At 42.7% G+C, this 24,250-nt stretch overlaps 1 protein-coding gene across 1 annotated transcript in view; it reads left to right on the top strand.

Moving 5' to 3' along the window:
* The first annotated feature begins 201 nt into the window (after nucleotides 1–201).
* The window catches only part of arhgap5 (Rho GTPase activating protein 5), a 54,474-nt gene continuing 30,425 nt past the window's right edge, over nucleotides 202–24,250 (top strand). Inside the window, exons 1-3 of the mRNA XM_083924290.1 lie at nucleotides 202–389; nucleotides 5,919–9,863; nucleotides 11,900–12,053. Coding sequence (XP_083780416.1) covers nucleotides 6,132–9,863; nucleotides 11,900–12,053 — 3,886 coding nt within the window. The 5' untranslated portion in view covers nucleotides 202–389; nucleotides 5,919–6,131. The remainder of the gene's footprint in view (nucleotides 390–5,918; nucleotides 9,864–11,899; nucleotides 12,054–24,250) is intronic.

A 24,250-nucleotide genomic window follows, 5' to 3' on the forward strand; every position in this document is an offset into this window, starting at 1 on the left:
GAGAGAGAGAGAGAGAGAGAGAGAGAGAGAGAGAGAGAGAGAGAGAGAGAGAGAGAGAGAGAGAGAGAGAGAGAGAGAGAGAGAGAGAGAGAGAGAGAGAGAGAGAGAGAGAGAGAGAGAGAGAGAGAGAGAGAGAGAGAGAGAGAGAGAGAGAGAGAGAGCAGAAGAACATACACCACTAACTACCAACACCAAAATACAGTAAAATCCCAAGCTAACCGGCCGTCTGGAACTACACGGGACTGACTATCCGGGAAACTGGACCCGACTGAGGACACTAACCGCCGCAGACTGTGGATTGTAAAAAGGAGTTATTTTGCCCTGTAATGTGGGGAATGCTTTCTCCTGTTTTCCGTGGTATGTGGATCTGGGAGCGACCATGTTAGTAGGTGGGTAGGGGAATGTATCTGGACTGGGACTGGGACTTCATTAGCTTCTTTTCCGTGGCCTTAAAAATGCGGTATTCCGTGTTCACGGGAACCCGGGGACGACGATGTGAAGTGTGCGGTTGTTAAATGGACATTACGGCTGGGTTTGGTGTCTGCTAACGGCTAGCTGTTAGCTAAACTATCCCCTTCTTTTTGGCATGCGATGCTAACGGCTAATGTGAGCTAATCGGGATTGGAAAGGTGGGTTTTTTCTTCTTCTTCTTCTCCTCTCTGGAGTATCAGGGCCAAGCCAGGCTGGGCCGAGCCGGGTTTCATGTCCTTGTTGCCCCCCCAACCCCCGTCTCCCGGGAGAGGAGTTAATAACTGCCGTGGTTGTGAATGTTAGCCACGGTGCATTGACGCATTTCAACGTCGGGTGGTTTTAATTTAAAGATCTTAACTCATTAACGGTAACGCAGAGGCGATCCTAGTCTGTTAGGGTCCTGGGCAAAAATGCACTGGCATGGGGGGGGGGCTCGAACCAGTGTTTATCACCATTATAGGTTTGTTTAAACTGAATTATGCATGTCACTTGCAAGTAAAATTTAAAAAGAAGAGTTGGAATAAAAAAACTTCAGGTGGAGCCCCCTGTCATTGCAACCTTTGTGGATTGTCACTGCTGTAGTTCAGAGTTTGTGAGCCCTGGGGGGGCCAAGAGTTGGATGTTTTACACAGAGGCGCTTCTAGAGTCTGTTGGGGCCCTGGGCAGGCAAAAAATCACAGGGGGCCCCCTTTACCATTATGTTCAAAATAATCTGACACCAACCCATTGCAAAAATTGCACGAATGTGAATATTTTTGTTATTTTCAAAGTACGAGTATAAACATAAAAAAAACCCATATTAATATGAAGAACAATAAAAAATGGGATGGGTGGAGTCAGGTGAGTCATTGCAAACTTTCGTCACTGCTGTAGTTTAAAAACAATTTTTTTTGGGGGGGCCCAAGCAACGTTAACCATAAGATTTTGATATTTTCACGTGATATCCACCCTAGTCAATAGGTTTCATATTAACGCAACAAATGGAAAATGACTTTGGAAAATAAGAAGCAAATCCATATTAAATGACTTTTTAACTGCCATCGAGTTCAGAGTCTTCTCACTGACTGTGCAGGCATTATCTCTCATTTCATTTCTTTTGTTTAGTGTCTGGCTAATCTCTAACATTAGCATTTGGGATGGATGCAGGCAGGGTCAGAACCAGGAGTGCCCCTGCTTCAGATTCTTGCATTTTTCCGATGGTGTGTCAGCTGTGATGAGAAGTCATAACCACACTTTGTCATTTGTATCTTAATATTGACTCTTTAATTCAGTGTTTCGCAGCAGTCCCTCACGTCAGTGGGTTTGTCCTGTTGCAGCTCTGCATGCCATTTGCATCCACCCGGACTGCTTCAGCTCCCTGTGCCCTTTACCCAAACTCTCTTTAAAGGGAGAGTCCGGCTTCTACATCTAACCAATCACTCCTGATAGGATTTCTCCAGCCCTTTGCAGTCCTCTCAGTGCAATCTACTTAGAAATATACCACACTCCGCAGTTACAGAGATTCATTAAAACATTAATTATTATTCAGCACCAATAAGTATCTTGTTGTTTCCATTGTCATCGTGTTTTAGCATCTACAGGGGACTCTTGTCTTCATCATTACCATCACAGTTCAGGGGGATAGGATGATATATATACCATCTTCCATGGCAATGTCAGAAAAACCAGTGTCTGAGCTGCGCTACTGTATTATTTACGTAGTTTGGAGTTTGGATGTCCCTTAACATTACGCTCCTTGCATGTTATGTTCATTTTTCACCCCAAAATGTGAAAATACTCAGTATTTAATTAACAGTGAAGTATCCAAAAATAATCTTTAAGTATAACATTTCCTACCCTGACAATATGTGAAAGAATATTTTGCATTTATTTCTTGTTCTCTTGCCTCTTTTTTAGAATTAATGTGTGAAAAGCTGCTCCCATATCTGCTTTAAGACCAGGGACAAAAATGCACAGTGGTATTGGCGTATGCTAATATGGTGGGAAGTATTCAATATTAGTATCGGCTTTAACGAACCACAGAAGGGCGCTAGCACCGATGACCTCTGTTCTGAGTGACAGCGCGGTTGATCGTGTCGGTTGTCCTATAAACTGTTATTCTTACATCATCGACACCTTGGGGAAGGGGAAGTCAGATGCTCGGCTTCAGGTCTGGACCTGACTCTGTGTGTTTTTTAAATTTTTTTTATAAATGATCTTTTTGCTTTAAAAACTTGTGACGTTCATTTTTTAGAGGGAATCATTTTCCAAGTACACCCAGCCCTGTGCCTTTCACATTGTTTTGGACTAAAGTCATCGCCGTAATCAAAGCCTTGTTTTAACTGGCAGCAACAAAGATGTTTTGTTGAGTAATTGCACTGTGAATTGAAAAAGTAGAACAGTAAGACAGATACTGGTCTCACCTCTTTTTTTACTCACTTGAAGCAGACTGACTGGATATTTTCTGGGTGCAATTTTTGGACTAGCGTTCAGAAAGTTTGAATAGTTTTTGTGTTATAGGTCCAGGTAAAAATCGTGAAAATTTAAAAGGAAGTACTCAGAAATCTGGTGCTGCCCTGGCTGTTCTTTCATGATTTATACTAAAAGGAGACGGGGAAGATTGTACTAGATTGATTGTATTCCTAAAGTTTTTTCTAGTCAGACACGTTAATTGTATGGTAAGGATGTCCTCTTACCTGTCAGCTAAGAAAAGGTAAGAGGACATCCTTACCATACAATTAACTTATTTCACTAGAAGAAACGTTAACTTTCGAAGATTGTATTGTTTGAGTACATTTGCAGCTCACTCTTTGCTTAATTGGAGGCAGTTTAGATTTTCTGCTAAATTTTGATTCATCTCTTCCTGTGGGAGGAGAGTTGTCTGTACACAAAACCATCATTTCATGTGGGGGAAACAGAGTCAGTCGATGGGACCCTCTTCACTGTTGGAGTTATATTTTACCTAAAAACCCTGCCAGGTGCTACTTTAAAAGGTATACTATCCTTGGCAAAGTGTTCAGCTGTGTTTCAGGCTTAACAGCACTTAGTCATCTCTAAAACCAGCTTGCCAAGTGATACCTTAATCCCCCCCGCAGCCTCACAGTGAATAGACTAATCATGATGCACAATGCTACTTTTAGCCATTAGTGTAGCACAAATGCTGTTTTGACTGTAGGATTTTCGCAGTATTGGGACCATAACAGGCTCCAGCCAGGTCTATTCAGCTAACTGGCCAGCACTGCCACCATTCATATCCTCATACATGTTAACATTTATTCACGAGTCTTGTATTGACTCTGCGTGTTGACAGCAGAGAGAAAATACAGACTTTGATATTGGCTGACAAAAATGCAAAACAGATGTTTGGATTTGGGAGGCTGATCTGCCCAACCTCTGTGGTTTGGATTGGAATGGGGCTGAGGAATGTCAAATATCAGTTGGTTAGTGGATCAACACCAAATTAATAGATTTCTGTTGTTGTAATTGGTGGTCTTAGTCTGCTAGCCAATTTATAACTCCAACTGTTTCCTAGTTGCAGTGTCACAAGTAAGAAGAGAGGCTCGTTTTTTTAATTGTTTGGTGTCATTAATTCAGTTTTCAGGGTCGTTTTGGCTGCTGTTGGTTGGATTGGTTGGCTGGACTTTGCTAATTTCTGATGGATAATATGACAAAATCAACAATAATTCAGGCCCATCAGCCAGTATAGGAAATACCTTGCTTGCGGGCATTAGTGTATGTGCACATACACTGCTTCACTGGTTCATAAGCTCATTACACTTCTCCCTGGCTGCCTGCTACAGTCAGGTGTGGCACATGTAGCAGCACAGAAGCTATTGTAGGGGCTAGTGGTTGGATATGTAAACCTGACAGACCTGCTGGTCGGTTTGTTTTCTGACATCATCTAATGCCCTGGGTGTGGAGGCACCCTAACCAGACTCACTAAACATGTAAAGGACATTTCCTGCAGGTCATTTCACCAGTCTACCCCTCAGGGTTTGCACAACTTTGTTGGGATGTGTGCTTACTTTTCTATATTAGTTAATTAAATTCAGCAAGTAACATTCATGTATTGCTGTTGTTTTGAATTTCTGAATACATTCCATACATGCACACAAATTTCCATAGATGTTGCTTGTTTCTTAAGGTTTCTGTAGATCTGCTGTACTCGCACAAGTCTTATTTCCTTGCACAAAACCCCCACACAGGTGACATCATCATCTTGGCCTCTATAAACAGTCAGGGGGAACCTCATTGCCTCGTCTCAGTGGACTGAATTCCTACTCTGGTGCAGCTTCTCAGGCTCAGCATGCCGTCGTGCTGCAGCTAGCGGTTCCAGCTCATGCAGGCAAATTCACTGGCTGATTGCCATCTTTCTGTAAAGCACAACAATGACTGTTATTCTCAGTTATCAGCTATCAGCCTCTACAGTGGGTCACGGAAGGGTTCAGGCTTATTTGACTGTGGCTATCCCAGATGGTGATGATAGAAAGGTTCCACAGTCCATCAGATGCCTCATTTTTGCCACATTAGTTTCTACAATCTGCTGAATATTGGTATTGTCAGTAGTGAAATGTTTTATTTCACATTGTTGTTCATTTCGAATAGATAATGTGCGAGCCACAAAATACATTCATCCCTCAGATAATCAAGACAGACAATAAGAATTAATAATGATAACCAGAATGTCGGGCAAAACATATTACGAGAATAACAGGCAATATAATCAGGATTATACGTTTAGCCCTAATCATGTAGCTGTAGGTTGTGCTGATGATGATAACAAATCTGTGAACTGATTTATTTTCTCTGTTTCATTCTCACAGCGAAGCAAATCATTTCTAGGTCAGTGGCTGTCAAAGGGCTGGAGTTGCATGCCATTTTTATCCTGTCTCGGCGCAAATTGGTTGAAAGCACTTCTTTTTCACTGCAAGGGGAAAAGTGACATTGCTGAGCACGACCCATGATTTAATTACTCTCCCTTATTCTTATATAAGTTGTACTGTCACACTTTTGTTTATGTCTTCTCAAAAGTCCATTTTGAAATTGCAGTTTTTAAAACAAATGTTCCCCTGTTTTTTTTAAAAACCCAGGGGGCTTTTAAATCTAATTTTTATATTATAAACCTGTTATGGTAGTATTGTAAGACCAGCACATTTTATTACTAATACATGATAGGACGATCACAAACATTTAATTAGTTTGTCCTGTATAAGTGTGATAATGTGTACTTTTGTCTATTTCCTGATAACTCCGTGTAATGTCATATTAACATGTCTGATGTGGTGTTTAAAAACACCACACCGCGCATACATGTAAATGTATATCCAGAGGGAAATGCTCAGAAACCAGAAGCTAATTATATTATTTGTGATAAAGAGACTGAAGTGCTCTGAGGACAAATCATTGCCAAGATGTTTTTGTTTGTTTTGCCTTTATCTTTTCCTAATTGTAAATTCCATGTCTTGCAGGCAGGTGATAAAAGGAAAAGCCGGCTGTCCTATCCCAGCTTAAAGAAGAGCCAGGATAGAAACTGAGACAGATACAGAGTTTGAGGGGGATTCACCACTACCAAGGGTAAATCAGGATGAACGTGCCTCCGTACCACTGACGAGCAGAACTGGAATGATATCTTGAGCTTTTTTCCTGGAAGTGACCAAGTTAGCGATGAGTGGGGGGATATAATGGCCAGGAACAAGGATGCGCGCCCCCCGTCATTTGCCGTCAGTGTGGTTGGTCTCTCGGGGACGGAGAAAGATAAGGGAAATTGTGGCGTTGGCAAGTCCTGCCTATGCAACAGATATATTCGTCCTAATGCAGACAACTATTACTCAGAGCACACCTCAGTGCTGAGCACAATAGACTTTGGGGGACGTGTGGTTAACAATGACCATTTCCTATACTGGGGGGAGGTATCCCATAGAGGGGATGATGGGTTGGACTGTAAAATTCAAGTCATCGAACAGACCGAGTTCATTGACGACCAGACATTTCTTCCGCATCGGAGTACGAACCTGCAGCCGTACACCAAACGGGCGGCAGCATCCAAGCTCCAGTCAGCAGAGAAGCTTATGTACATCTGCACGGATCAGCTGGGCTTGGAGCAGGACTTTGACCAGAAGCAGATGCCTGATGGAAAGCTCAACATCGATGGCTTTGTGCTCTGTGTCGATGTTAGCAAGGGCTGCAATAGGAAGTTTGATGACCAAATTAAGTTTGTCAATAGCCTCTACTCTCAAATCGCCAAGTCAAAGAAGCCTATTGTCATTGCTGCCACAAAATGTGACGAGTGTGTGGACCAGCACCTAAGGGACCTACAGGCCTTTGTTGCCAGCAAAAAGAGCCTGCTGCTAGTTGAGACGTCGGCACGCTCCAACATCAATGTGGAGCTCTGCTTTAATGCTCTCATCCAGCAGCTGGATAAAACAAGGGGGAAGCCAAAAACTGTGCCATACCTGGATGCCTATAGAGTCCAGCGGCAGCATGTTGCCTCAGTAACAGATAGATTCGAGAAATTGATGGTGCACACACTGAGAGATTACCACACCACTTGGAAAACAGTGATCAATAATCTAAAGGGCCAACCTGACTATGATGAGTTCATTACCTTGGAGGGCTCCAGAAAAGCACGCAACATGTTCACAAAGCACATTGCACAACTGAAGCAGGAGCACATCAAGAGGAGGAGGGAAGAGTACCTGACGACACTACCGAAAACCCTTAACAATCTCCTCAATAACCTGGAGGAAGTTGAAAACCTCTCATGGCCCGAGGCGCAGAGTGTGATCCGGAACCGGCCTGATTTCCAGTACTGGTTTGTGGTTCTGGAACATACACCATGGGATGAAACGGACCACATCGACATCAGTGACCGCAGAATACCCTTTGACCTCCTCGACACATCCGATGGTGAGAGAATTTATCATAATCACGTCCAGCACCTGCTGTCTGAGAAGAGAAGGGTGGAGATGAAAGAGAGGTTCAAGAAGACGCTGGACAGGGTGCATTTTATCAGCGCAGGGCAGCCTTGGGAGGAAGTCATGTGCTTTGTCATGGAGGACGAGGCCTACAAGTACATAACAGAATCAGATAGGAGGGATGTTTACTGTAGACACCAGCAGGAAATAGTTGAAAGGGCCAAAGAGGACTTTCAGGAAATGCTTTTTGAGCATGCTGAGCTCTTCTATGACTTGGATCTGAATGCCACGCCCAGCTGTGACAAGATGAGTGAAATTCACAGTGTGCTTAATGAGGAGCCCAGATACAGAGCACTGCAGAAACTTGCCCCAGATAGAGAGTCACTCCTCCTCAAACACATTGGTTTTGTTTACCATCCCACTAAGGAGACGTGCCTGAGTGGGCAGAACTGTGTGGATCTGAAAGTGGAGCAGGTCCTGGCAAACAGGCTAGTGCAGCTTGACCATGGACGCTCCAATCTCTACTATAACAGTGCCAACATCGATAAGCTCAACCTCTGCCTCCTGGGAAGGGAGGGTCTCTCACAGGAACTAGCCAATGAGATCAGAGCTCAGTCCACAGATGATGAATACGCCTTGGATGGTAAAATTTACGAACTGGAGCTTCTTCCTGTGGATGTCAATTCCACATTGCTCTTCAGCCATACTTGGGTCACCACTTTCAAGCCACATGGCTGCTTTTGTGTATTCAACTCCATAGAGTCCCTCAACTGTATTGGAGATTGCATAGGCAGGATCAGAGCAGAGATAGCACAGAGTAGGAGAGATAGGTTTGCACAGCCACTACCGTTCATTCTAATCCTAGCTAATCAGAGGGACAGTGTTTGCAAAAACATACCTATCCTGAGGCACCAGGGCCAACAGCTGGCAAACAAGTTGCAGTGCACCTTTGTCGACATCCCATCCGGGGCCTTTCCACGTAAATTCACAGAGTTCCAAATTAAGCAGGGTCTCCGAGCAGTGCTGGAGGGGCTAAAGCATAACTTTGATGTCTTGGCCCCACTGCCTTCTATAAAAGACATGTCAGAGACGGACCTTAGGATAGTCATGTGCGCCATGTGCTGGGATCCTTTCAGTGTTGATCTCATCCTCTCGCCTTTCCTAGACTCACATTGCTGTAGTGCAGGGCAGCCAGGCCAGAGCAACACACTAATACTGGACAAGATCATCGGGGACAGCAGGAGGAGGATTCAGGTCACTGTCCTGTCCTACCACACTGCCATCGGTGTTCGCAAAGATGAACTGGTGCACGGCTACATATTGGTCTACTCTGCCAAACGCAAGGCTTCTATGGCTACCCTGCGGGCGTTCTTGGCTGAAGTCCAGGATGTGATTCCCGTCCAGATGGTTGCGATTACAGACAGCCAGGCAGACTTCTTTGAGAATGATGCCATTAAGGAGTTGATGACGGAGGGGGAGCACATTGCCACAGAGATTGCTGCCAAGTTTACGGCACTCTACTCACTGTCACAATATCATCGACAGACAGAGGTTTTTACACCCTTTTTCAATGAAGTGCTGGAGAAAAAGCCGAACATTGAGAGTTCCTTCCTGTTTGACAGCTCGTCACGGGAGTGCACCACTGGTGCCAGTGAAGACGTCTTCCCCACCTCGCCCCACAGCCATTCCCCGGCCTACAACCCCTATTATCCAGAATCTGATGATGATAATGAGGCCCCCCCACCTTACAGTCCAATAGGTGATGACGTTCAGCTTCTCCCCACACCCAGCGAGCGGGCCAAGTACCGCATCGACCTAGAAGGCAATGAGTACCCAGTCCATAGCACGCCTGTTGGAGACCATGAGCGCAACCACAAAGTGCCTCCACCTGTCCGGCCAAAACCAGTGCTCCCCAAACCTAATGTCAAAAAGCTGGACCCCAACCTGCTCAAAACCATTGAGGCTGGCATGCGAAGCAACCGTAGGTTGCAACGTGGCCCAATGATGCACAGCGAGGACTTGGAGGCATCAGACAACTATGCAGACCCTGTGGACACATTGCTAAGGTCCAGGGGCTTACAGAATGATGACATATATGCTGTACCCGATGACGCACACAGTCGCCTGGTCAAAATAAGAAACTCCTTTGGTGGGTTACACAGCCTCCATGTAGGAGAGGAAGAGAACGGATTTGACAGGAAGTCTCAGGCTGCAAGGCGGCCGTCGAAATACAAGCATCGCTCTAAAATCCTGTTCAGCAAGACAAAGGCCTACCAAAGACGATTCCACTCTGACAGCGATGGGGAGGAGTCAGGCCCTGCCACGCAGAAAAAGAAAAAGGGAAGAGCCCATCGGGGCAGCGAGGAGGACCCACTGCTCTCCCCAGCTGACCCCTGGAAGGGTGGGATAGATAACCCTGCCATCACCTCCGACCCTGAGCAAGAAGACAAGAAGATGAAGAAGAAGAAGACGCCCAAGACCCCAAAGGAACCGAAAAAGGTGAGTTTGGTTTGTGATGAATTTAACTTTCAAGGAGTTTAAATTTCAGGTTTTTAATTTCATCAGCTGCTATTAGTTTAGTTTAAAAATCATTTTATAGAGCAACAAAAGTCAGAATGAAGCAAGACAGCAAAGATATTATAGCCTCCAACACACTGAGTCAAAGCTTTCTTGTGTTTTTTGACTGAAAGAGCGCTTCAGTGCATTGAATATGAGAGAGAATGAAAGAGTGTGTATGTGAATGAGAGCAGAAGAGATTGTGTATCGTGTGTGAGCACAAGTGTGTGTGGGTGTGAGATAGAAGCAGATTTCAGTTTTTAATAGGCCCGGGACTCATGGTGAGAGTAAACTAATTTGATAATTGATTGATGTGCCTCACATCTGAAATGGTTTATGAGCCTTCCCACCTTACAGGCCCCAGACCGCCAATAAAAAGCTTGATAAAAGACACACTGTTAAAGACAGTAGGGCTTTGTTGGCATAATCTCATAGGCTGAATCTGTGATAAGATGCCTGCTTATCCTTTACCACAGTTCTCTAAAGGCTTGTCTGAGACTGCTGAGCACACATGAATATATAAGCAAGAGCATTTAATACAACCACTATCATCTAAAACAAATACTGTATGCATACATGTGACGATCAAGGTTGCACCTTTGTACAGAAAAACACACATGTACAAATAAAGAAAAGTGTAGCACAATCAAAAAGGCTGTTTCAAATTCAGTTAAAAGCACACATTAGCATACAGTGCGTGTACACACCCACACATGCCCCATTATAAGAACTACAAATACTTGCATGTACATTTACTTTAGAGATTCAATGGATTCTCAATATTTCCCCCTTCTTATAACTTAAATTGCGCCTGGTTAAAGCAAACTTGCATGGTTACAAACACAACAAATCTTAAGCAGCAACATCTGATTTTGATTAAAAAATGTCAGCTGTTGGCAATACTGCAGTTTAAGCAATTGCAGTCTTAAGCAAAATAATCACAGCATGCACGATTTGTCAAGTTCCCCGCAGCTCGCAGTGCAAACACACGCACACAATTGGACTTTGATGAACACGCTGCACATGCATGCGAGCGAGCACGCTGGCGCAAATCAGATAATAGTGTGCAAATTAGAACAGAAACAGCCTGCCGGCGCTACATGGGCATCATGAATGCAGGGTATTGTTGGAACATTCAAACTGTCTTTGATAATCAGAGAGGAGAAAGCAAAAGGAGAACCACAAGGTACAAAATGGAAGGTGTTTAGTCTCTGTCCCGGCCAATTACATAGGAGCCCGAACCGCTGTAGGCATGACAACACTTTGAAGAGCAGAGGAGTGTGGGAAATCAAAGCCACCTCGGCACCTCGTTACTCGTCACAGCTTTGGGCTTGAATAACGGTTTTGTCTGCTGTTGTCTTTCTTTTTTCCTTCTCGTCTTCCTCCACATGAACCTCCCTCTGCTTACTCCTCTCTCTCTCTTCATCCCACTAACTTTCTGTCTGATCTATTCCCCAATTGCCCTCCTACTCTTTATCATCTTCTGCCTTCTCATCTCCCTCTCTCCATTCCTGCTCTCCCCCGTGCCTCCTTCTTCTTTCTATTCCTTAATGCTCTTCATTTTTTCTTTTACCTCATCATCCCCCTCTTATTATCATCCCTACATACTGTCATCTCTCTTCCCATCATCCCATTTGACTTATTATCTCTTGTCCTGTCCCCCAATCCCTTTTTAAACTTTCAATTTCCTGTTTTCTTAATTTGTATTTCCCATTTCATTGTATCCTGTTTCTCTCTCTCTCTCTCTCTCTCTCTCTCTCTCTATCTCTCTCTCTATCTCTCTCTCTATCGCTCTCTCTATCGCTCTCTCTGTGTTTCTTCCCCTCTTCCCTTCCCTTTCTTACTCCATTTACTCCTCCCGTCCTCCCTCCTTTGGCTCTCTCCCTTTATTTCATCCTTTTCCCCATTCCCTCCATCCTTCCTGCTCTTTCACTCATTCACACATATATTCTGATCTCACCCCCCTCTTCTCTTTCTAGCCGAAATCTTCCAAGCCCCCGAAGCCTCTGTACCCTCCCACCCGGAGAACCTGGGAGAGCAACTACTTTGGCGTGCCCCTGCAGAACCTGGTCACTCTGGACCGACCCATCCCACTCTTCATCGATAAATGCGTCGACTACATTGAGCGCACAGGTGAGTCATGCGGGTTTTTTTTTAAATCAGTTTCTCTCTCGTCCTCTTGTCTTATATCCCACTCTTCTCCTCCTCCTTTTGTTTTTGTTCCTTTTATCTTCTGCCCCTGTGTTCAGGTGCAACCAGGCTCTCTCTGGTGTTTTGTAACTCTTGCAAAGGTACAGCTGGTTTGTTCTTACATGCAAAAGCTTTTTTTTTATTTGCTGTGAGTGTGCCTCTCATGGCTTTGCAAGTGAGTAATTGAGTGAGAAAAGGAGGGGCGGGATGAATGATTTGAGCACATGAATCTTAATTCTAAGAAGATTCTCATCTCGGCTCTGATTGCATACACCAAACATGTTTTGTCTGGCCTGTCAACCCGCCTGCCAGGCTGCCAGTCAATGCAAGTCAATTTCAGTTCGATGAGCTGTATTGGCATTGCATTTGATGTGTTGCCAAAGCACTGCTGCAATGATTACAAAATAACATGTTTAAAGATTACCAAGATCAAAAAACTGATTAAGGGATGGCAGTAGAGAGATTTACACAAGTACGTGACTTCCATTACTACACAAAGGGAAGGAGAAAAGGCAAGATACCCGCTAGAACAAAAGTCAGATGTGAAAAAGTATCATTATTCATTTAATATTGTGGGGTTTGTTTGGGGCTTATTGTGGGATGAAACAATCTACTTGGTAGATTTATCAATAATGAAAACAATTTATTAGATGCCACAGCTCGCCGTCTGTGCTGTCAGTAACACTGTTGTCTCTCCTGTCAGCCATCCTCAACGTCAGAGGTTGCAAGTTAAAATTCAAAACTTTAGTTGAAACTTTAAGTACTATAAATGTACTTTGGTTTGTTCGAAAATGATAGTAACTGTGAGTTGGAAACTGCTTGAGCCAGGAGAAAGAAGTATCTACCCATGTGATTTCAACCACAGTTGGGAAGCCGAAGCAGGAAAGCTAACACTGAACTGTAGGATATTTGATTGAGTTTCCTTTTAGCAAAATGCTTAGTTACGTAGTGTGTCTAGGGCTTTTATTGTGAAAGGTAAGACCAAAAGGAGTGGATCTGTCTGCGCTGCCGTTGTGAATCAAGTTTGCTGTCTGATACATGGATGTCTAAAGAGGTCTGGTATGGGACTGCATAGCTTCTATGTTGTTGTTGTTGTTGTTATATAATCCTCATATGTAAACATGATTGGTTGATGTCTTTATGTGCGGTGAGAAAGCTTAGAAAAATCAACCAATTACCTGAAGTATTTTTTCTGCCATATAATGTTCGTGTTCTGTACTCAGAAACTGTTTGAGAAATATTTTGACATGCAAATTGTGTATTAAATCTGAATCAATAAAGATTTAAGACACACGGTTTGGACATGTGTCGCTCCAATTGGTTATGCATGTTATATGTCGGTATCCTTCCCGGCTGTTGTAAAGGAGGCTTCCCCCAGAGTTTGAGAGATTCCTCAGGGAGGTCATGGATCAGCCTGGTAGATATTTATACACCATGTGGTGGACACTTAATGATGTGACTGCAGTTAGATTCAAACCCCCAACCCAGCCACTTCTGAATACAGTGTTTCCCCCAGGTTTACACCGTTGGATTGGGGGGGGGGGGGGGTTCATGTTTTTCCAACGCACTGTAGCAGAATGTTGTATGCCTGAATGTTCTTTTTTTGTATGCCTGAATGTTCTTTTTTTTAGCGTGCCAGTCGGTGTTTAATCAGGCAATTTAATGGTTGGGTTCGTATTAAAGGTCAATCCCCAGATGGATAAATGAATCAGTGTTAAAAGGTGTTACAAATCACCAGACAGAATGATCACAATTATACGAGTAGTAATCAGAGCCACAATGCAAACTCAGTTTAAATCAGTGTGTTGCATAATGAGCTACACTCAGCATCAGAAAATGTCTTTTAAATAATTAATTGTCCAAAAGGTCCAAATAATGTTCTCCAACAGAAACAGTCCAAAGTTTATTCAAAAATCACTTTTTGGTTTCAAGCACAACAAAATCAAAAAAGATTTTCAGTTTGTTTAATTCTGTTTTAGTTGTTTTTTGTAGGAGTGAATCATCTTCTCAAACTAAATGATAAAGAATCTCTGAAAAGTTTCAGCTTATTCTTCCCGTTAGGGTGGAGCCTCTTCCCAAACAATTTAACAAACGATCTTTGAAAACGTGAATCTCCAACACTGTCGGAGTTCTCTGGGAATTGAAAACACGCAGCCATGTAATGACAGAATTAACATGCTGTCGTGTAAATATTATAAATAACATAAGGCTGTTAAGTTTGTTTACTAAAAGGACAAGGTATAGAGCTGTTCCATAGGAAAGGGATCCTTAAATGACTCCAGCTGGGATCTGACGCTATTCAGAAAATACAATTAGATCAAATTTACTTGACTTTCAAGGGGGGCAGGGGGGCCGTAGGGGGGCCCGCAGCGCCCTCCTAATATAATGGTAGGGCAAACACTGGAATGCCTTGCTCCACACATTTAGCCGTACAAGGCACAGAGCTTCCCCTCGGCCTATTGAAAGACCCAAGCAGCTACACAAAGTCTTACTTTTATCCCTCGGACTGCTGAAATTAATATTTGAAACATTTAATTATTCAAACGAGTTTGTTGCATAATGTATACACATGGTCCGTGACTCTTTTCCATGTTTAGTGCCTTTTTAATTAAGGTCCAAGACCTCAAAGTAACTCTCCCCCCGTCAATTCTCTAAAATATCTTGTGACGTAACGTTTCCTGTTGAGTTTGTTGCTTTCTGCTGTGCATTTGTGTGTGGTAGTGTTGGCTCAGGCACATTCAGGATGTTTGTAAAAGTTGGAGAATGTTGTATTGAGGTATTTCACTTATATGGCTGAATGAATGCAGGAATCCCTCAGCTGTCGACATAAAAATCCCTTCAACACATGTCTCATCACCTTCTCTTCACTTCCTCCTCCATATGTGCACCAAATGTATAGTAAATGCATTGAAAGGAGGCGCGTCCTGCGTTCCTCACAGTGTGTTTGGTTCTGTTTTTGAAGGTAGCGATTATGTCTGAGCTCTTTTTTTCGTTCTGGGGTTTGTTAATTCCTGTCCTGAAAATCCCCTCTGAATATGTTGTGATATTCAGCTGGATCTACAAGAGCCCGTTGGTGGCTGCCAACCAAATTTCAGGATTAATCCCAGCACTGTATACATGTGTGTGGATGTGCGTGTGTGCCAGCTGACAGTAGTGTATTGGAGATTTCATCGCTAGTGCCGTGAAACCTTCTAAGTCCAGACGGTCTGTTTGGGTGGATTTAACAGCTTTCCCCCTCCCTTTCTTTTTCTGGAATATCATTTCTCACCAGCGAAAACATCTTTGTCCTTTTTTTAAAGCCTGCTGTTGTATAAGACAATTAAAGAGCTTTTACAAGTTGATGAGACCTTTTCAGGTTGTTTCTCTGTCAGGTAGGGGTTTATATAGTCTTAAAGTACGGGCTGGTTGCTTTGTTAGGGTTTTAATCCACCTGTGTAACATATTTGAGTTTATAGCTCATAGGGTGGGGTCCCCTAGTGAACGTAGAGTTGTAAGTGATTGAGGGTGTTGGCGTGGTAGCTCAGTGTTTAGAAAGGCCCTCTTTTAGTGGGTTCAAACCCTTCTGTCTGCAGAGATCCGCCTAGTCCATCCACCAGTGTCTGTTAAAATGAGAGACTGCCAACTCCAGAGCTGCTGCTCCATCTGACCTCTGACCTCTGAGCATAGTCGGAGGAAAGACTTGGTCCCACTGGGAAACATTAAAACATCACTATTATATTGTGTTATTGTTGTTTTTCCAGCCGACATCAGACACTTGTCACTTTATTTGGAGTCCAAATGTCTCCTCTATGGTGGCCCATTTACTACTTTCTTAGGAAAAATACTCCCAGAAAAGGATTTGTTTTAAGGTGTCACTTACAGAAACTCAAACTTGAACAATGCAAGGAAGATTACGCCGCCAGCACTGTTTGACTGACTGGTCAAGATGGGTTTATCTGAAAATTATTTTACCGTTTACTCTGCAAAGTTTTTATATGCCTGCTTCTGTTTGAGAGGTTTGGTTGCTTTTGTTACAGTTATATAAAACATGATCTTGTTTCTCAAAGTTTAAAGGTTTAAACCTTGTCTCAAAATCTGTACTGAAAATCAGGTATCATAACAGCACTAGTATTTAAATGAAGCCCAGCTCCAGGTGAAACTGGGTATCTTTGCACTGGACCGTCAGACGGTAATCTGCGTCCTGGTCCTTGAATTCAGATAGAGCGAGGTACGACACATATTGGCAGCCCCATTTCCATGTAAATAGAGTCGATGTGGCTCGGCGGCACAGGCGTGACTTGGGCGGAGGTGCCAGCGATGTGAACTGTTGTGCGACCCACAGTCCTGAATGTTCAGATCACGGGGCAAACTTCTTCACACCCAGATGTTGTTTGTCACTGTACGTCACATGTTGTGCTTCACGTCCCGTGTTTACGCCTATCCCAGAACAACGTCTTTTGGGTAAGGAGGAGTATTACGCTTCGGTTTCACACAGACAGGATGTCAAATTGCAGTCTTTGCCTGGACGACAATGTGATGCATTTTCTATATAAAAGCCACTAAAGAATCAGTTTGTCCATTGATAGAAAAATAGTGATTTTGCCAATAAATAACTTAATCTGTAATTAAAATGATTCCTGATAATTATTAAGTTGATAGACTAATTCAATAATTGACTTATTCTTTCACCTCTACAATAATTTGAAAAGTGAATGCAGAATTAAAAGGAAGCTCAGTCGCGACCCCAGTTTGGTCACTGTTTCTATTTTTCTGGCTGCAGCGAGGAGCTCAGACTGCTGGTTGGTTTGGTTCAACCACACGTAATAAGCTGCCAGCCGAGAGGCACAGAGGCAGAGAGGTGATGATAGCTATTTGTGGTGTCTGTGGTTTCAGTCCAGAAAGTGAGAGGAAAAACTGTGACTTTATGTATGTGTGTGTGAGGCAGAGCGTGGCTATAAATGTGACAGAAAAGTGTGGAGACGAGAAGCTGTGATTGTATGTGTGACCTTTATTTGCTGGGTTTGTGTAAGTGATAAGACTGTGAGTGCTGTGTGCGGTTTGTTCGTCAGCTCCTTTCTAACCTAGTGGATTTAATGCAGATCTCAAATTTTTCTAAGGTTTCATAGTGAAAACTCGACATGGAAATGTGCCTCTGTGTCAGAGAGGTTTTGTTAAAGTGTGCAGCTCAAAAACAGTGTTAAAGAAACTGTGAGATAAAGTGCCGCCATTAAATAAGGATGGTGTTTGTTCTGTGTTTCCTGTTAGGAAAGATCTACTTGTTATCATTTTGAGTGCATTCCAGTCACCATATTCTAATTATAATACAAGTAACAGACTTCACAACGGCCTTGCAAACCCTTAAAGGTTTGTGGATTTTAAGAAAAAAAAAATTAAACAAAGCCTTCAAGGTTTCTGTAAAGAGTAAGCGGCCTTGAAAACACTGTTATTAGAGATCTGTCAGCATGCCTCAGCTGTGCCATTAACTGGACAGAAATACATAATGTGTCATTGTTATTATAAGTCTGCTCTTCTCTAAAAGAAAGAAAATGTCCTTGAATTTGTCAGCCAAGAGATTCCTACGTGAGATACAAGTATTTCTATGTGTTTCTCTGGGCCGTGCATTACAGCTCTGTCCACAGCTAACATATTATTATTTTCAAAGTGAGCCTAGTATCAATGACGGCATATAATAATATATTAGAATTCGGTAATAATTCGAGAAAAGTAGCAGATTTATGAGATTTAATGTAGCAAATCTGCAACCAAAAAGTAGATTTTATATCGGAAAATATTTGGTTTGGTTTTACTCATCTCACTATCAGCATTAAACGCGCATCAAAAATCATAGTGCCATTGGGATCTTATTGTACTTAAAATGTTATAACCGCCACAATGCAGTCTCTCATCCACTGCTGTAATATACATGATGTCATCTGACCTTGTAGCGTCCTTTATTCTTTCTAAATTTCAAAACACAGTATTTTCCAGCTTGCTGCAGACGTAGTAGCCTCCACGGCATGCAACAGCGTCTGTGTTGATCCTGAAGCGATGTAGTTTATATCTCACGAATCTGCAACTTTTTTCTCGTAGATTTGCCACTTTAATCTCATTAATCTACAACTTTTTTGTCAAAATATTACCCCCCTCCCCGAAGTCTGTAATTTTTTTTTCATACATGGCCCTAATACACCGTCGTAAGTATTGGATTCAACCACCTACAGTACGTGTGCTTGCTTTCCGGTTATTTTGCTCGCATGTATGCACAAGTGTCGGTAGAATCAGAGATGTCCAGAATTACATACATTTCACTTACAGTACATTTCAGAGTCCTGAACAGATCTAGTGTTTCAGTAGATGTCTATATGCTACGTACGCTTTGATGGAAACGTGGATATATTCATGCACAGATTTCGTGAATGCGTGTTAACATTTTGACTTCATGCATGAGAGTCAGAATGATTTTGATGAGTATTTGTTCTTCTGCCTTTAAAGGACAAAGCCCGCCTCTGCCTCGGTTCTCTCTTTTTGTGTGTGTGGCCTTTACAGCGCAGTGTTGGGCCCTGACCTTACATTTCTGCAAAATGCAGCAGTCATGGGGATCAGGCTTTTAAACTGCCACAGCTTTACCCAACTGTACAAGGTCGCGCACAGATCTCTACTCTATATTTTCTTCATTAAACTCTCACTGTTATCCGGATCGACACCACAGAGAGCTCAACGGCAGGAAAAACTTCAATTTCTGCTAACATCCAATATGAAGGGGGCAAAGGGGTCAGAGCCAAAGGGCGCTGATAATACTCCTGAGAGAGAGAAGTTCTGTGGAAAAGAAATGAAAGCTAAAGAAGACGTTAAAAAAGAGAGATGAGAATGAATAGTAAAGTGAAGAGAAGGTGACACGAGGTACTTCTCCAAAGTTTCCAGCCCACGCACTCACTCCACAACCTTTTCTCAGTATGAAGAGTGAACTCCCACAGATATTCAGACAGCAGTTGTAGCTTTTGAAAAATGTCTGCTGCAGTGCGGGGGAACACAGCACCATTAGGCGACCTCCAGCAGAGTCTCAGGTGGCGTTGTGGCTCAGTGGATACAGGAGGACGTCCCTGTTTACAAAAAGTCACACTGTCCGACTGTCCTAGAGGGAGACACGGGGGAGGACAGCAAGTGTTTGTTGAACTGCTGCCTTCAAGGGCTGTTTACCGTAACATTATGCCAGTAGTCGTGTTTAAAAAGGTGTGTGTCTCAAAAGACGGTTTATCTTGAACTTTTTGGCCTTTAAAACGTATAAAGACATAATTAATTAATCCACAGGACAGGAATGAATAATTAACTCTTGAGAGCTCACTGATGCAATTATTTCACATTTTATATGCCAACCACCGCGTTCAGTAACCACATGACAGACATCAGCTTTTTTAAAAAACTCACTTTTTACAAAACAAATGAAACGTGCATTTCATCAGATAAAAAACAGTTGCTCCATTTGTCTTGATGGTAGAAATGCTTCATAATATAGGTGAAAGAGGGTGTATGCAAAGCAGTGTAAGTGAGGCTCACTTGTTTTCTTCCAAAATGCTCTTGGTTCACCCAAAAATTGCTGACATCTTGGTATTTAAAATGGCTAAAGCACACACGCTCCAGGCTCCAGTCTGCACCAGTTCAGGCTGCATATATTTTAATCTAGTATCGGTGCTGAAATTCCACATTTGTTGTAACTTAGAGTGAATTAAATGCCAGTGAAATGTGACGGTCGAGCCCTCCGTGGCCCTGAAACTTCATTTTTGGGCTCACTCTGAATGCACTGAATGCAGCACAACGGGGTCAGTTTTGTCAGGTGGGTTTACATAAAGCTCTCAGAACATCAGTCCTGGCGTCTGAGAATAAAACCCTACTGATGAAGCGGGTCTCGGGGAAGAAGCAAAGTCTTTTCAGACGAAGAGCAGGCGGCCGTGGCTGCGTGAGCGAGGCCGCACAGCTCCCAGATGCCGAACTCGATTAGAGAAGTTTTATTAAATGTTTCCTCCTCCCCAGAGACATGAAATGGTATTTGGCACGAAGACCGGAGAAGAGGGTGAGAGAGAGAGGAAGAGCTATGATTAAATGGCTTTTTGATGTTGATGCATTTGGAAGTCCCATTGGTTGTTATCTTTTCCGTGCACTTAGTATAATGTGGGGAGGGATGGATGGAGGGAGGAGAGGAGCTTTTCTAGAGAACTTCCATCGGCTACTTACCTGAATAAAACAGGTCTTCATCTTTGCTTCTGGAATAAATTAATTTTGCATGCTCTTTTATTTCAGTTTGTGTAATTCATCATTTTTTGTTTTTTAATTTCCCCCGCTTTTCTGATTATGTAATCATTTCTTAATCAAAAGCCCCTGATAACTGAATTAAACATATTTTAATAATCACAACCAGGCACTAAACACCAAAGTAAAGACAGTAAAAAAAGAAATGGGCATTTTCATTTCACATCTGTTAATCCATGTAGAGATTTATGATCAACATATTCTTGTCCTTTTTAAAAATAAAAACTGTTTTCATTTATTGAAATGAGATGATTTACTGACAACAAATACCAAAGAAGATGAAACAAATCAACAACAGATTGAGACATGTGAAATTGCACGATACGTTTCTCATGTCGGCCGTTATAATAGTACTATAGATTTGTCCTCATGGACTTAATGATCGGGATGAAACGATACCTGATAATAATGAGCTGCTGTAAGAATCCTGATGGTTTGTAATGCCGTTTAGGTATCATTAAAACTGTATTTGATTACTGCACAAAAAAGTCACAGTAAATATTATATACCCAGAATAAGGCAGGTCTCACTTGCAGAAACGCCTGTAATTTGCATGTGAGTCGCCTGAGTGGCTGTTTGTTTACCCTGTGTGTACCTCGTTTTCCTCCCCTGAGAGAAGCCCGGTTGCTGATTGGATATAACTAAGCGGGATGTGACGAGTGCTAGCAACATGGTGAAGTAGAGTAGACACTTTTATCCACAGGCCAGTTAAAATGAGTGCTGCAGCGGCCGTGTTGGATTCTGACCTGTGGTCCTTTGCTGCATTCTCTCTCTCTATTTCTACCTCTACCTCTACCTCTACCTCTATCTCTATCTCTATCTCTATCCCTATCTCTCTCTCTCTCTCTCTCTATCTCTCTCTCTCTGTATCTCTCTATCTCTCTCTCTCTCTCTCTCTGTATCTCTCTCTCTCAGTCATTTTCTCACACACACACACACACACACACACACACACACACACACACACACACACACACACACACACACACACACACACTACTTAATTATTCTTGAATAGAGATACGCTATATACAGTATGTCCTGTAGTCTGCAGTCTACAAGCCTGTCTGTCAACACAAACTTTTAAGGTTGAGTGTTTTCTCTCATGTGACTCGTACATACTAAGTTGACGTTGTGAATCATACGGGCCACCATAAAACAAACTGCAACTGTACAGAGCACTATTCCCCTGTATCTCTGATCATCCAACGATCCAAACCCGTTCAGAGTGATATGTCACTTCGGGAGTCTCGTAAATCCCTCTGGGGCCTTTTCATTTGAACATGTGAACACGGTGTGTCCTGCAACTTTCCCAGCGGCCACATTTTAGCCCAATGGAAACGCGCCTATTAGCACATACATAGAAACCAATCTGCCTTTTCTGCCTGGATATCTAATTTCTCACTGGTTGTAATGGTGCCAGTTCTTTGCTGACGCCCTGGGGGAAACCCCAGCGGACTGGTTTTTTAACTTTCACTCTGAGCCCAGGCTGGAGAATTATTCAGCAGCCATGTCCACCAGGCTTCATACAAAAGCTGATTATTGGCTATTTTCAGCCTGCTTTGAAGTCAGATCACCACTGCTGACTTTGTGGTGGAATAGAGGGGATTTTTTTTATAAAAAGAATTCATAGGTTTTTGAATATGTACTTTAGGGATGCAGTCACTTAGTGGACCCATAGGTTGGACAGGGAGAGAGTTCAGAATGATATAAGAACTATGAAAAACACAACTGACAGGAGATTAGAAATAATTTTAATATACTTTGTTCTTCTACCCTTTTCTGTCAATCATTCTCTCCACTTCTCTTTATTATACAGTATCTCTGCGTCCTCCGGCAGAAGAGAGTAGACATCAGTCAAAGGGAGAGTTCAAGTTGAAAATTGATTGGCTGCTGGCACCGTTCCCGTTCTCCACACTCCCATTACTTTGTGTGTGTGTGTGTGTGTGTGTGTGTGTGTGTGTGTGTTGTTTTCCTGCTGGCAGCTGCACTGACGTCATGTCCAATGGAAACTTCCTATTCAATGGTCAGAGCGGCTAGTGCACCTAGCAGTGTGATGGGACTGGTCTGACTGTCTGACCTGCGGCCTTCTGCTCCTACTGTCTGTCTGCTTTACTTTTTGTAAAAAGCTGTCACAAACAAACAATCCACAGCGGAAGACGTTTTGAATCTGGCCGATATTCAGCTTACATTCACACAAAACCACTATCTGAAATGAACTTTTCTGTCTTCTGCACTTTTCAAATCTGTGCCCCAAACAAAGGAATAATATTTGGATCATTAAGACGCCATTTAAAGATATTCATCCCTTTCTGTCATGTCTCACAGCACTTAGCTGCACTCCTCCATCGACGCGTGCGCTGAGAAAGTGATCAGCACAAGTGAATCCTGGCTGTTTTTTTCACACTACCGGTGACATTAGTGCTGATGCTAACGTTAATCTTCCTTGCACAATTAACATAGTGTTACAGAACTATAGTAACTGATTATCATTATCACAGTAATGCTGCGTTCTAGGATCAGTCAAAATAAAAGTACATGAAACTCTGCCACCATCTCACCTTTTTAGCTCTAAATGAAGTTGCAAAAAAAAAAACTGGTAAGGACGCTGCAACGATGACAGGCAGGAAGCTCGGAAAATTGTCAGACTTTATTGAGAAATATATGAGAACTGATTATTGATGAGGTTCAACACCTGGTGGATTTCTTTTACATTTTAGTGGGTCATACGCTTCTAAAGAGCATTTTAAGATTACAAAAGAAAAGAGTAAAAATGCCAGAAAGGTAGGAATTGCTTGAAAGCTGTGGTCTAAATTCTGAAAATCAGTTAAGCCTTTGAGACAGATTATAAAAAAGCTCAGTATTATCTGATTTTTTTTTTTTTTTTAATTATCAGCGATATTTATCCTGTTTGAATCAGTTGCTTTTTCTATCATTTCTGTGTTTGCTTTCTCCACTGAACCCGGAAGTCACAGAGTAGAAAAAAATCTTGACCTTTTTCCCATTACCTCCGGTTCAGTGGTGAATCTCATTCTCTCACATGACTGCACTGAGCCGAATCTCTGAGGTTTGTGATATTTCAGCCCCAGCAGGTGTTTTTTTCCCTGTTTCTTACAGTCCTGTTTTCTACGACAGCAGTGTGATTAACTGATTAACTTCCTGCTGCTCTGTGAGGGAAAGAAACTCTTCTAATGAACAGCCTTTGACCTTTGTTACGGTAGTGATCCAGTAACTGAAGCTGAGTCACCGCTTGAGCCACGTTTTCTTCCAGGTATGTGAGTCACACAGGCTGGTGGTTCCCAGTTAGTGACTAACTGAAAGGCTCAGGGGGCTGATGGCTGGTTGAGTTTAACCACGTGCAATAAACCACCGGCAGAGAGGCAGAGAGGTGATGGGAGCCTGTGGTTTCTGAGCACATCGTGCGCGTGTGTGCGTGCGTGCGTGCGTGTAACAACCTAATTTTAGGCTCTCGAGTGTCTCTGCTTGGTTAAGTTTTCGGTTCAGCTTTTATGCCTCTGTGCTGCAACAGAGACATTATCTTCTCAGGTTGTGCGTCCCATTCTTTGTGAACACGATATCTCAGTACCCCCTGGAGGTATTTTCTTCAAATTTGGCACAATCATCCACTTGGACGAGAGGATGAACTCAGTCGATTTCGGAGGTCAAAGGTCTAGGTCATTGTCGTAACTCAAGAATAACTTTGCTAATTCACTAAAACACAAATGCCTCAATTGGATAAAATTCTGAAATGATGACATTTTCTATCCCCAAAGGTCAACTTCACAGTGACATCATAATGTTTCATAACTCAAATTTATATAAATTCTCACTACATAAAGGCTGATATTTCAGTCTGC

This window comes from Echiichthys vipera, assembly GCF_963691815.1.
Source record: "Echiichthys vipera genome assembly, chromosome: 12".
NCBI classification, from domain to species: Eukaryota; Metazoa; Chordata; class Actinopteri; order Perciformes; family Trachinidae; genus Echiichthys; species Echiichthys vipera.